This window comes from Bufo gargarizans, chromosome 1 (genome assembly GCF_014858855.1).
Source record: "Bufo gargarizans isolate SCDJY-AF-19 chromosome 1, ASM1485885v1, whole genome shotgun sequence".
Lineage (NCBI taxonomy): Eukaryota > Metazoa > Chordata > Amphibia > Anura > Bufonidae > Bufo > Bufo gargarizans.
In genome coordinates, this window is record NC_058080.1 from 395,053,425 (window position 1) to 395,066,710 (window position 13,286).

The 13,286-nt window shown below is 47.6% G+C and overlaps 1 protein-coding gene across 1 annotated transcript in view; it reads left to right on the forward strand.

The window, feature by feature from the left end:
* Positions 1–281: 281 nt before the first annotated feature.
* The window catches only part of NANS (N-acetylneuraminate synthase), a 48,771-nt gene continuing 35,766 nt past the window's right edge, over positions 282–13,286 (forward strand). The window contains 1 exon segment of the mRNA XM_044270779.1: positions 282–501. Within this exon segment, the coding sequence (XP_044126714.1) occupies positions 370–501 (132 nt within the window). The 5' untranslated portion in view covers positions 282–369.

A 13,286-nucleotide genomic window follows, 5' to 3' on the forward strand; every position in this document is an offset into this window, starting at 1 on the left:
AATGCAAAGGCTCCTGGACTACTGAGGAGACCGGAGGAGCAAGCGGAAACGAAAAGTCACGTCCTCGACTGAAAGCACGTGACCTACATGTCATCTTATCCGGGAGCATCTCCATTCTAGACGCTTTCCCTCAGAGTGGTAACACTGCCTCCTACAGGCGACTCTCAGTACTGTCACCGCGATTACCGGCCTGGGGCGTGGGCAGAGTGACACCAGCCCCTCCCTTCCTTCTAGCTGCATCAGGTGACCGGCTTCTGATTGGCTGAGGGTGCGGCTCTGGTGTAGACACGTCACTGATAAGGAGGACAGGCTGCGGGGGAGAACTCGGTCTGCGCATTCATCTCTCCCTGGTCTCCTGCTGCAGCCACCATGCCTCTCGAGTTTGAGCTGTACCCCGGCCGTATGGTGGGTGGCGACCACCCATGCTTCGTCATAGCTGAAATTGGGCAGAATCACCAGGGCGACATAGAGCTCGCCAAGAAGATGATTCGCATAGTGAAGGTAATGGCATTCCGCACTTCATCCTGACGTGACATGGCACAAGTAAAGAGTAGCTGGGTAGTGGGGTATGCCCGATGCCAGAACACAGGCTGGCACACCCTCAACAGTATGTGCCCATGACGTAATGAATGGGTTCCCTGCCATGCAGTGTTACCAGTCCTCCTGTGATAGGTGATCTAGGGTAGATTACCACAGGGCTAGTGGAGGTGACTGCTGTGCCACCCTTTCTACCACCCTGTTCTGTTGGCACTGTGAGGAGCAGGCATTTCTCCCTCCCTTCTACTAGGTAGCAAATTAAAATGCAGTTCTCTACAGTGTGGGTGTTAGGAGAGGTGGGAGTGGGTTTGAAGAGATTGCTGCAAGATTTATGCCAAAGTGTAGGGGGTGATGCATCCGCCTGCTTCTTCCCAGAAACTAGATGCCCGTCTATCGGAATAGCGACGCAGGTGTGCCCGTCTATCGGGATAGCGACGCAGGTACCTTCTTGTGATCACATGAGAAATGTACCTCATTCTTTCACTGTCAGGCATGACTAGCACATTCACTGTCCAGAGGATAGGTCATCTGTATAAGGCCTCTTTCACACTTGCGTTGTCCGGATCCGGCGTGTACTCCACTTGACAGAATTACACGCCGGATCCGGAAAAACGCAAGTGTACTGAAAGCATTTGAAGACGGATCCGTCTTCAAAATGCGTTCAGTGTTACTATGGCAGCCAGGACGCTATCAAAGTCCTGGTTGCCATAGTAGGAGCGGGGGAGCGGTATACTTACAGTCCGTGCGGCTCCCGGGGCGCTCCAGAATGACGTCAGAGCGCCCCATGCGCATGGATGACGTGCCATGCGATCACGTCATCCATGCGCCTGGGGCGCCCTGACGTCACTCTGGAGCGCCCCGGGAGCCGCACGGGCGGTAATTATACTGCTCCCCCGCTCCCCACTACACTTTACCATGGCTGCCAGGACTTTAGCGTCCTGGCAGCCATGGTAACCACGACGTTTAGCTTAAGGCCGGATCCGGATCAATGCCTTTCAATGGGCATTCATTCCGGATCCGGCCTTGCGGCAAGTCATCAGTTTTTTTGGCCGGAGCAAAAAGCGCAGCATGCTGCAGTATTTTCTCCGGCCAAAAAACGTTCCGTTCCGGAACTGAAGACATCCTGATTAGGGATCGACCGATATTGATTTTTTAGGGCCGATACCGATAATTTGTGAACTTTCAGGCCGATAGCCGATAATTTATACAGATATTCTGGGAATTTTCATTTTTGAAAAAAAAATAAAAAATTCACACAAATCTGCTGAAAATTAATGTTTATTGTTAATGTGTATTTTTTTTGTTGTAAATCTTTCTTTTTCATTTATATTTAATATTTTGGTGTTTTTATTATTTTTTTTTTGTAACTTTTTTTTTTTTTAACTAACTTTTAGCCCCCTTAGGGACTAGAACCCTTGTCCTATTCACCCTGATAGAGATCTATCAGGGTGAATAGGAGCTCACACTGTCCCTGCTGCTGTGTGCTTTGTGCACACAGCAGCATGGAGCTTGACATGGCAGCCAGGGCTTCAATAGCGTCCTGGCTGCCATGGTAACCGATCGGAGCCCCAGCATTACACTGCTGGGGCTCCGATCGGAGGAGCAAGGGAGAGGGGATCCTGTGGAGGGGCGCACTGCGACTGGGGTGGGGGGCCCTATGCGCCGCCACTGCTTAATACTGGGGGGGAGGGGAGGCGCACTGCGCCACCAATGTCTAATACTGGGGGGCTTGGGGGGGCGCACTGCACCACCAATGTCTGATACTGGGGGGCTTGGGGGGGGCGCACTGCGCCACCAATGAAGCTTAATCTCACATTTATTCATATACAGGAGGCGGGAGCTGCAGTATCACATAGCCGGCTCCCGACCTCTATGAGCAGTAGCTGCGATCCGCGGCACCTGAGGAGTTAACTACCGCAGATCGCAGCTACAGCTCATAGAGGCCGGGAGCCGGCTATGTGATCCTGCAGCTCCCGCCTCCTGTATATGAATGAATGAGAGATTCCTCTTCATTGGTGGCGCAGTGGCCATAGCTCCTCCCCTCCTCCTGTCCCCTGTCCTTACATTGGCGGCAGCAGCAGCACAGGGGGAGGAGACACTGCTTCCTTCTCCCCTGTGCTGCTAAGGGGAACACGGAGAGCGCTGTCAGCAGCGCGATCTGTGTTCCCATACACTATCGGAATATCGGCAAAATAGATGCCGATACCGATAGTGTTCAAAATCCTGAATATCGGCCGATTAATATCGGTAAATCCGATAATCGGTCGATCCCTAATCCTGATGCATCCTGAACGGATTTCACTCCATTCAGAATGCATTAGGATAATCCTGATCAGGATTCTTCCGGCATAGAGCCCCGACGACGGAACTCTATGCCGGAAGAAAAGAACGCAAGTGTGAAAGAGCCCTAAAAATCACAGAAAACTCCTTTAAAGTGTAACTGTTAGTGTTGATCAAGCACCAAAGTGCTCGGGTGCTCGAGTAGAATGCTCGGTGATCTACAGAGCACCCGAGCACAATGGAAGTCAGTGGGAGAACCCGAGCATTAAACGAGGCACCCCCTGCTCTGTAGAGGGGAGGGTGTCTGGTTCACAGGAAAAGGTCAGAAATTGATGGAAACACCACTGTAATGGTTCGGGAACAGCATGCGGAGGATGTCTGGATGCATCTTGGTCTCCCAGGTCATAGCTGGGAACGATGTTGTCCGAGTAGTACGCCAATTTTATAGACTGACAATAATACGCACCAAACCGAAGATAAAATCTATTGTACAAGAAAAATTGTTAGGAAACATTCTTTCCTGTATATTTACTTGTATAGAAAGTGCAAGTGCTGCCTAAAATTGCAAGGAAGAGGCACTCCGATACAATCTGTATATCACATAAAGGAGGGCCTCATTCACATTGTGGTACAATTGTTCAGGTAGTGGGTCTCCTACACTCATAAAGCCTATGCACTAAGTGAAAGGGCTGCCAAAAATTACAAGGAACCGGCACTCCAATACACCCTTTATTACACATAAAGGAGGGCATCATACACACCCTTGAAAAATGATGATTGATGGCCTGCTGGTGACCCTCAAAAACATAAGGGGCGCGGGCATGCTGCTGATCTGACCATCTAAAAAATTCAGGAATAGCGAAGCAGGTGTGCCCGTCTATCGGAATAGCGACGCATCTAAGGGGTCTGCTGCTGATCTGACCATCTAAAAAATTAGGGGTGCGGGCCTGCTGCTGAGCTGACCATCTAAAAAATTAGGGGAGAGGGCCTGCTGCTGAGCTGACCATCTAAAAAATTAGGGACGAGGGCCTGCTGCTGAGCTGACCATCTAAAACATTAGGAGCGAGGGCAGCCTAATAAGCATTTTGATATGATGATGGAGGAGGAGGACGGGAAAAGGAAGATTGGACCATATGCCTTTTTTTTTTTTTTTTGTGGTGGAAGAGGTGCATGGGAATACAGTATGTTCAGTACATTATAAACAACACATTTAAAGTGCCTTTATCTTCAGCCGCTGTCCTCTGGTGGAGTAGAGAAGGGGCAATCCAGGCCTTGTTCATTTTGATAAGTCAACCTGTCAGCATTTTCAGTTGACAGGCGGTAACACTTATCAGTTATAATGCCCCCAGCAGCAATAAATACCCGCTCTGACAAAACGCTGGTGGCAGGGCAGGCCAGCACCTCCAAGGCATAGAGTGCCAGTTCTTGCCATCTGTCCAGCTTGGACACCTAATAGTTGTAATGCACAGAGGGATCATTGAGGACGCTGACACGGTCTGCTACGTACTCCTTCACCATCTTCCAAAACTTCTCTCCTTGTGACACTAGGCCTCGCATCAGTGTGAGGGTGCTGGTGGGGTGTCATGAAACTGTCCCAGGCTTTGGAGAGTGTTGCCCTGCCTATGTTGGAACTGCTGTGTGTTCCCCTCCTCGGTTGCCCAAGGAACTATGTACTCTGCCGCCAGTGTGGTCAGATGGAAATTTTTCTGAGATGGTGACAGGCAAGACTTTTTCCAATTTATTTTCCAGCCCAGGTTTTTCAACAGGGAGCAGGAAACACCAATGTTCTGGATTAACTTTTCTTTGGTCTGGGAAATAAGCAGGAGGTCGTCTAGATATGGCAGCAACGGAACCCCTGACAATCTTAGAAAGGAAGCCACCTCCGCAATCACTTTTGTAAAGATTCTGGGGGCTTGTGAAACCCCAAAGGGTAGGGCTTTGTACTGCAGATGTAGACACTCTCCCTGAACCCAGACCGCTGTCCTTAAAATTTTTGGGGAGGACACATGAATTGGCACATGATAATATGCATCCTCTAAGTCCAGAGTCGCCATCCAGCAGTCTCTTGCTAGGAGATCTATGGTTGATCTTATGGTCTCCATGCAAAACTTCTTGTATCTGAGGAACCTGTTTAGCTTCTTTAAGTTTAGGATCACTCGGAAGGAGCCATTGGTTTTTTTTACTAAAAAAAGAGGGGAGTAAAATCCCTTGCCTCTTTCTGCCTGTGGAACCGGGACTACTACCCCCTTTCGTAGAAGAAGCAACACATCTGACTCTGTCTCTTGTTTTGGTCCTTGGGGCAGTCTGTCTGAACGAATGAATCCCGGGGACGGGTCAGAAACTCCAACCGGAACCCTTCTTCGATCCCTCCCAGGATCCATCTGTTTTTGGTTATCGTCTTCCAGGCTGGGAGAAAAAAAGATAATCTTCCCCCTACCTGGGATTCAGTGTCATTGTTTATCCTTAGGCCTTTGGTCCTGGGGTTTAAAAAGGAAGCCGCCGGATTTTTTAGGGAATCTATCCTTTTCCCTTCTGTCATACTGTCTACCCCTTTGTTTTTTATTCTGGTATCTATGAAAAAACTGGAAAGCCCTTCTTTTTGTCTGAGGCTTTTTCAAGTATGTCATCAAGAGACGACCCAAAAAGCCTGTCACCCTCACAAGGGATGGAGCACCGTCTGGCCTTCGAGCCCTGATCTGCTTTCCAGGATTTCAGCCAGATCGCTCTCCTCGCCGCATTGGACATGGCTGATCTGGCTGAAAACCTAATCATATCCGTGGAGGCATCTGCTAGAAAGTCGGCGGCCTTAAAAAAGGTAGGAAGGGAGGCCAAATCTTCTTCTCTTGGCTTTTTTTCACTGAGATGCTGTTCTAACTGTTCCAGCCAGATATGCTGTGATCTTGAAACCCATGATGCAGTGACAGCAGGTCTCAGGCTGGTAGAGGACGATTCCCACTCCTTCTTTAAATAAAAATCTGCCTTTTTGTCTAAAGGGTCAGATAGGCTACCCAAGTCATCAAATGGTAGAGCAGACTTCTTGGCGATCTTTGCTACCGGGGCGTCTACTGTAGGGGCCTTGTCCCAAATAGCTGCTACTTTCTCATCAAAGGGATATTTCCTTTTAACTGAATTTGGGATAAAAAATTTCCTATCAGGATTTTTCCATTCCTTTCTAATTAATGCTTGTACGTTTTCGTAAATGGTAAAAACCCTATGCTTCCTGGGGCCTAAACCCTGAAAAGCTAGATCTGCTGTAGACTTAGCCTGTTTCACATCCTCTTGCTGCATTGTCGCTCTGACTGCTTTAAGAAGGTTTTGGGTGTCCTCAGGTGAAAAAAAGGAACTTCCTGCTTCCTCCTTTTTCTGACGATGTAGCGTCGTCAGAAATTAACTGACCCGCTTCTTTCTTCCATGTCGGAGAGGTCTAAATCAGAATCCCTAACCTCCGGGGACTTCTCTGGTGACCTATGGCGGCCTTTATTCAAAGACCTTAAGGAGGCCTTGACCTCAGATCTTAAGGACCTCATATTCTTGGAGAGACTCTGAGATTCCTCCGCCACCAATTTATCAATGCACAGCGTGCATAATGGTTTAGAATAGGAGGATGCCAGGGCCACTCTGCATCCCGCACACTCTTTGTTTCGTCTTTGAGGCTGCTTTTTTGGGGGTCTTCGCAGCCTACAACAAGTCAAACAAACACCCCATTAATAAAAAGATCCACCTCACCGCTCATCTTTATCCCCACTCCTCAGGACTGGTACCGGACTGGCAGGGGTTAAGCACGTCCATCTGCTGGCTCAGACATTTTCACCGGAAAGAGAGCCTCTTCAGCACAGCACTGTGTGCTACATCAGCTGGCTGGATTCCCCCCCCCACCGCCACATTTTTATATTTTAAAAGACGCGCCTAGGCTATTCCGGCGCTTTTTCCTTCACGTCCGGGTTAAGCCCCGCCCCCGCTGCATCGGAGGCGCGCGCATGCGCAGAAGCCTACCCGACACCAACAGGAAGCCGGGCAAAGACGCTGAAGCATGAGGGAAGCCGCCTGAACACTGCCACAGCGGCTCCCTCGGAATCGGCGCTGGAATGCGGGGGGAAAAACAGACTATAGGCAGCAGCCCCAGAGAGCCTTCAGCCGCCTGGGGAAGGCCACCTATCTGATAAGAACCTGGTCCTTCCCCCAGCTGCAGGTGAGAACCATTCTTTAAGAACTTCCCAGGAACTTCCTATCCGGAGGACAGGAAACCTGAACTGGTGCTTGGCGGGGGTGTGAACCTTTTTATCTTCTCAGGTTTCCTGTCCCGGATGGGAGGTCCCTGGTCGCATGGGGTGCCGTCATGGGTGAAGGGGAAAAATGAATTAATAAACTGTTTTTTCCTTTATAAAAACTGTTTCCCCCCCCCCCCCATGCCATTAGTCCCCAACTCCCTTTGTTCCCCCCCCTGTGGGATCAGCCCAAGTGCATCAGTTCCCCACCCCAGTGCCTTCAGCTCTCTCCCCACCCCAGTGCCACCAACTGCCCCTCCTAGCCATTTCCCCAGCGACAGTACTTGCCTTTCCTGTAGGGGCGAGCTCCACAGCTCCTCCATCTTCTTCTCTGCACGCTGCGCTGACGTCACACCGCTTCGGGTCATAGTGCGCACTTACGTGCACTATGACAGGAAGAAAGTGCAGTGCGGGTGACCACGGAGCGGCAAGTGATAGCAAGCGCTTCACTTCTGCTCCGTGGTCACATGACACAAACGAATCTTCGATGCAAAAGATTTGCATCAAGGATATATTTTTTTTTTTTTTTTTTTTTTTTTTTGTAGAAATACTCGATTGAATCAAGTAATCGTTTCAGCCCTAAGACACCTTATATTGCGTTCTGGGGCTGCTTAATCGACGACATATTTATATTGTGGAGATGTATTTTACTTTTATTGCAGAATGGTGTTCTATACGGACTCGGATATATAGGAAACCCACAGAAACTAACAACCATTTAAATTGGGGAAAGTCGTCACCCGATTAGTTTGCGTCGGGGTATACCGAAAGGACAGTATCTGCGCGTACGCAGAAACTGTTCCAATAAGGAGGACTTTCACCACCAGGCCAGGGATTTACAGTCTAGATTTATTAGAAGAGGTACAGCAGGTACTTAACAATGCCTATAAATATGCCTGCATTAAGGAGAGGACAGAACTACTTGTCCCCAAACCTAAGGATGAAGATAGGCTGGGTGACAAAAAACAGATCATGCGCATCATAGGGACCTATGATGATCAGAGTAGGAGAGTGCGGGGTATCCTGAACAAATATTGGGATCTTTTAAAAATTGACCCAAACAAAAAGGACGTAATATCAGACCACCCAGCCATTACCTACAGAAGAGGGAGATTATTGAGGGATAGATTTGTCCGCAGCCATTATCTACTCCCTAAAAAACGAGGCACATGGTTGTAGAAAAGAACATGTGGCATGTACAGGTGTGGTGGATGTATAGCGTGTCTATATATACATACCACAAAGTTTTTTTGTTTTTTTTTGAGTGTGACCAAACAGAAGGAATGTAAAATCCGTGATTTTTCTAATTGTAAGACCACGGGATTGGTATATCTATGCACCTGTACCTGCCCACTCCAATATGTGGTTATAACCGTGAGAAAACTACGGAGAATAGAGTATCATCTTGGCGATATTAGACATAAAAGAGAACCCCATTGCTAGACATGTACATGAGACACATGGTGGAGATCCTAGGTCCATTAATTTGTGTGTAATAGAAAAAATCCGGCCATCCCCAAGAGGGGGAGATCTAGAGAAAATAATTCTCCAAAAAAAGACTGAGTGGATGTTTAGATTAAAGGGAGTCTGTCACCACTTTTTTGCATGTTAGACCATTAAAATAGGGTTATTTGATCCAGCCAGAACATAAAAACGGTACCTTTGTGGTAGAAAACTGACTTTTCAATTTGCAGAAAACGAACTTATAAGATTATTTTCGGAGCCCTCTCAAGTGCCCAGGGCGGTCTCTCAATCCTCAGAGCCCAGGCAGGCACCTCCTAAACGGCTGATAACGCCGCCCTCCGTGCGCCTCTGCCCGCCCGTTTACTCCCCTCCCCTGTCCCTTTCCACTGCGGCTGTGCGGTACAAATCGTAGCGGGCGCATGCGCAATGCGATGCCCGCTCCTGGCAGGGCATCGCAATACCTATTGCGCATGCGCCGGCTAATCGCCGTTTAGCCGGCGCATGCGCAATAGGTATTGCGATGCCCTGCCAGGAGCGGGCATCGCATTGCGCATGCGCCCGCTACGATTTGTACCGCACAGCCGCAGTGGAAAGGGACAGGGGAGGGGAGTAAACGGGCGGGCAGAGGCGCACGGAGGGCGGCGTTATCAGCCGTTTAGGAGGTGCCTGCCTGGGCTCTGAGGATTGAGAGACCGCCCTGGGCACTTGAGAGGGCTCCGAAAATAATCTTATAAGTTCGTTTTCTGCAAATTGAAAAGTCCGTTTTCTACCACAAAGGTACCGTTTTTATGTTCTGGCTGGATCAAATAACCCTATTTTAATGGTCTAACATGCAAAAAAGTGGTGACAGACTCCCTTTAAAGGGAACCTGTCACCGGGATTTTGTGTATAGAGCTGAGGACATGGTTGCTAGATGGCCGCTAGCACATCCGCGATACCCAGTCCCCATAGCTCTGTGTGCTTTTATTGTGTAGAAAAAACGATTTTATACATATGCAAATTAACCTGAGATGAGTCCTGTATGTGAGATGAGTCAGGGACAGGACTCATCTCAGGGTAATTTGCATATGTATCAAATCGTTTTTTTTACACAATAAAAGCACACAGAGCTATGGGGACTGGGTATCGCGGATGTGCTAGCGGCGATCTAGCAACCCATGTCCTCAGCTCTATACACAAAATCCCGGTGACAGGTTCCCTTTAGTGGGACTTAATGAGACCTAATTAATATATTAACTTTTTGTGATTCAGCATCCAGGTCCCTATCATTCACGCTGCTTTTAAAAAATAAAAAATAAAAAAAAATAAAATCATATTTATATATTACCCCCCCCCCCCCCCCCCCCATTACTATTTTCCATTACGCCCCATGACAGCACCTGTGAGAGATCCTCACCCTTCCGGACAGGAAACAGGAACTTCCCAGATCTTTAAAAGGATTGTCCTCCCCTTACTCAGTTATTTTCCTGTTTCCTGTCCATAGGACAGGTGTACGGATCTTTCCCGGATCGATTTATGCAGGCTGCAGGACCTCTAGGGTTGAATTATATACCTAGTGGAGGGTACCTGACTGCGTAAGACTCCACTAGGAGCCACTGTGAATCCCCAGGTTGTCTCCTTTTCGGTGCCATGGGGGGGAATCCTGTTGGATTCCTCATGTCCCTTCTGCCTGCAGCTAGGCAAAGTTCCAGGGGGGGAGGGGAATCTGTCCTCTCCCTGCACATTGGAGCGGCGTGTACTATCAGGCCCTGTTTCTGGCGCGCAGTGAGCTGGCGAGCAGGATGTGACGGGTGCGTTCCATGCTGGTGCAGGAAAGGGGAGGAGCCAGAAACATGGAGGGTTGTGCGCGCCCTTTGAAAGAGACGGCGGCCGGCCATCACGTAAGGGACCAGCAGCAGTGTGGCAGGTTGCTGTACTGTGACCACTGCTTTTCCAGAGTCCCCCTGTAATTCAACTGATGATTATGCAGGAAGAGGGAGATGGACCACAGCGCACTGAAGGCAGGAGCAGCACTCCCAATCTGGCATGCTACTCCTGGGGCATAAGATGGGTTGTAACCCACTATCTCCTAGTTAAGAGATTATTGTTTCTTATGTTATTTACTGTGGGCTATGTGTTAATGCTGGTTAAGGAGCCCCCAAGGAAGGTCACCCACAAGATAAAAGGCAGAGAGTGCGGGATTTGCAAAAAAGTTAAGGCCATCTTACCCCCAAGCCTGTAGTCAAGCATGTTTGGAAGAGTGGTAGTGGAAGAATCCCCATCTCTCTTCCAGAACAAAACCTGGTCAAAATGGAAGTCCATTGTTCGGTAGAACAGCTTAATCACTTCCTAGCTCCTCTAGACAGAAAAGTTCAGGTTGTAGAATCATACTCTGAGTCCGATTGGGAGGAAGAAGGCTTAATAGAAAATTCTGATTCTTCCTTTGAGGACCTTGCTTTATTAAGGGCAGTAAGGTCTACTATGGAAATAGAAGAGGAAAAATAATCTAGGTCAAAAGAGGATTTAATGTTTAAAAGTCTAAGACCAAGGAAAGCAAGAGTGTTTCCCATACAGGACTGTGGTAAGGAATTGATAAAAAAGAGCGGGAACAAGCCTGATACGTCTTTTCCTAGATCAGGTAAAAGGAAGATCCGCTTAAGGATCAGGATGTAGCGGCATGGCAAGATGTGCCGCAGGTGGATGCCCCGTGGCAAAAGTCATTTAAAAAAATCGTCCCTTCCGTTTGAGGATTTGGGTTCTCTTAAAGACCCAATGGATAAAAGAGCTGACACCTATCTTAGAAAAAATTGGGAGGCAAAGGGGGAATAAATAAAAGTCAATCCTATAATAATTACAACAGATGACAGCCCCAGGGGGTGGGGAGTTTACTCAGATTTTTTTATTTTTTTTTCAAGGTCAGTTGTTGTCTACCCAAAGCCAGCAGTCCCAGAATTTCAGAGAGCTGAGGGCAATATTTTGTACTCTAAGAAATTCTTCCTTTTTTAATAAACAGACATGTGAGGATATTTTCCGACGATGCAGCAGGCAGACTTCCTAAGCAGGCACAGGGTCAGACAGGGGGAGTGGTGCCTTTGTCAGGAAGTGTCCCACCAAATAATGGGTTTATGGCGGACCCCATCAATAGACCTGTTTGCTTCCAAAGAGAAGTGCAAGAGGTTGTTGTGTTTTTTTTTTTTTTTTTTTTTTTTTTTTTTTTTTTTTTTTTTTTTTTTCTCTCAATCCAGCGGATCATTCTCAAGGGAAAGATGCTCTGTCTCAGCCATGGGGGGAAGATCTATGTTAAGCGTTTCCCTCTCTGGGCCTGCTACCCACAGTAATTCAGAAAATCAGGAGGGAGGATGCTACAATAATATTAATAGCCCCTATTGGCCGAAAAGAGTATGATTCACGTGGCTGAGGAAATTGTCCCTTTCAGATACTTGGGTACCTACAGAGCGGGAAGATTGTTGTATCAAGGCCTCTACTTCCAGAAGTAGCAAAATTACATTCAACGGCCTGGATACTGAGAGGGAATTCCTTAGATCCAGGGGTACGCTTCTGGCCAGCAGAAAAAATGATTACGTCTGATATATATTTAAGAATCTGGAAAGCCTTTATCAGTTTTTTCCAGATCAGACTTGGATCTATCCTTACCCCCAGATATGCAATTGATTTAAAACTTTCTACAGGAAGAGCTTAATAAAGAGTTAAGACCTAGGACCTTTAAAAGTTAAGGTTTCTGCACTTGGTGCTTTGTTTTAGGATAGATTGGCAGCTTATCCCTGGATAAAGAGGTTTATAAGAGCATCCTCCAGACTGAATCCATCCATTAGGCCCAGCCTTTCTAGTGGCAATTACCTCAGCTAGACGGGTGGGGGAGATTTCTGCCTCATCTGCCTTTCCTCATTATACCTCGGTGTTGGATGACTGGATCGTATTTAAACCAGATCCAGCTTTTCTACCAAAGGTAGTTTCGGTTTTTCATGGATCCCAAGAGATCATTATCTCTTCATTCTGCTAGAATCCCAAAAATGAAAGTGAAGAGGGGTTCCATAAACTAGATGTAAGAAGGTGTGTTTGCAAATACTTAGAGTCAACTAAGGAGTGGAGGAAGGCCTCTCAGTTCATTTAATTTCAGGGAGGCTGTGCCTCCATTGATCAGATTCATAGGGCTGCCACTTGGAGCTCTCCAAACACCCTTTATAAACATTACATGTTGGACCTTTTATCTAGTCAGGACTTGGTCTTGGGAAGAAAAGTTCTGCAGGCTGTAGTGTGCCCCAGCCTCCCCCCCCCCCACCCCCCCCAAAGGCATCTATTTTAGTCTCACAGGTGCTGTCATGGGGCGTAATGAAATACATAGATTACACTTTCCGGTAATCCGTTTTCCATGAGCCCATGACGGCACCTACATTATTTCCCACCCTGTGTGTGTGTGTGTGTATATTTTTTATATATATATATATATATATATATATATATATATATATATATATATATATATAATTATAAAGAGAAAACGTGTGGGTGCAAAAAATCCTCCTAAGGGACCTGCGACCAAGGTCCCAGGTATGGATAATGTAGCAAAAAGAAGGCAGCACTCCAAATGATTGTGAAAAAGTGGACGGTTGATGAGTGAATAAACCGTCCACTTTTTCACAATCATCTGGAGTGCTGCCTTCTTTTTGCTAATTTATATATAAGTCCAGCGGGAGCACCATCCAAGGTAAGGGTGCAAGGTCCAACAAGAGGTAGCGGCAA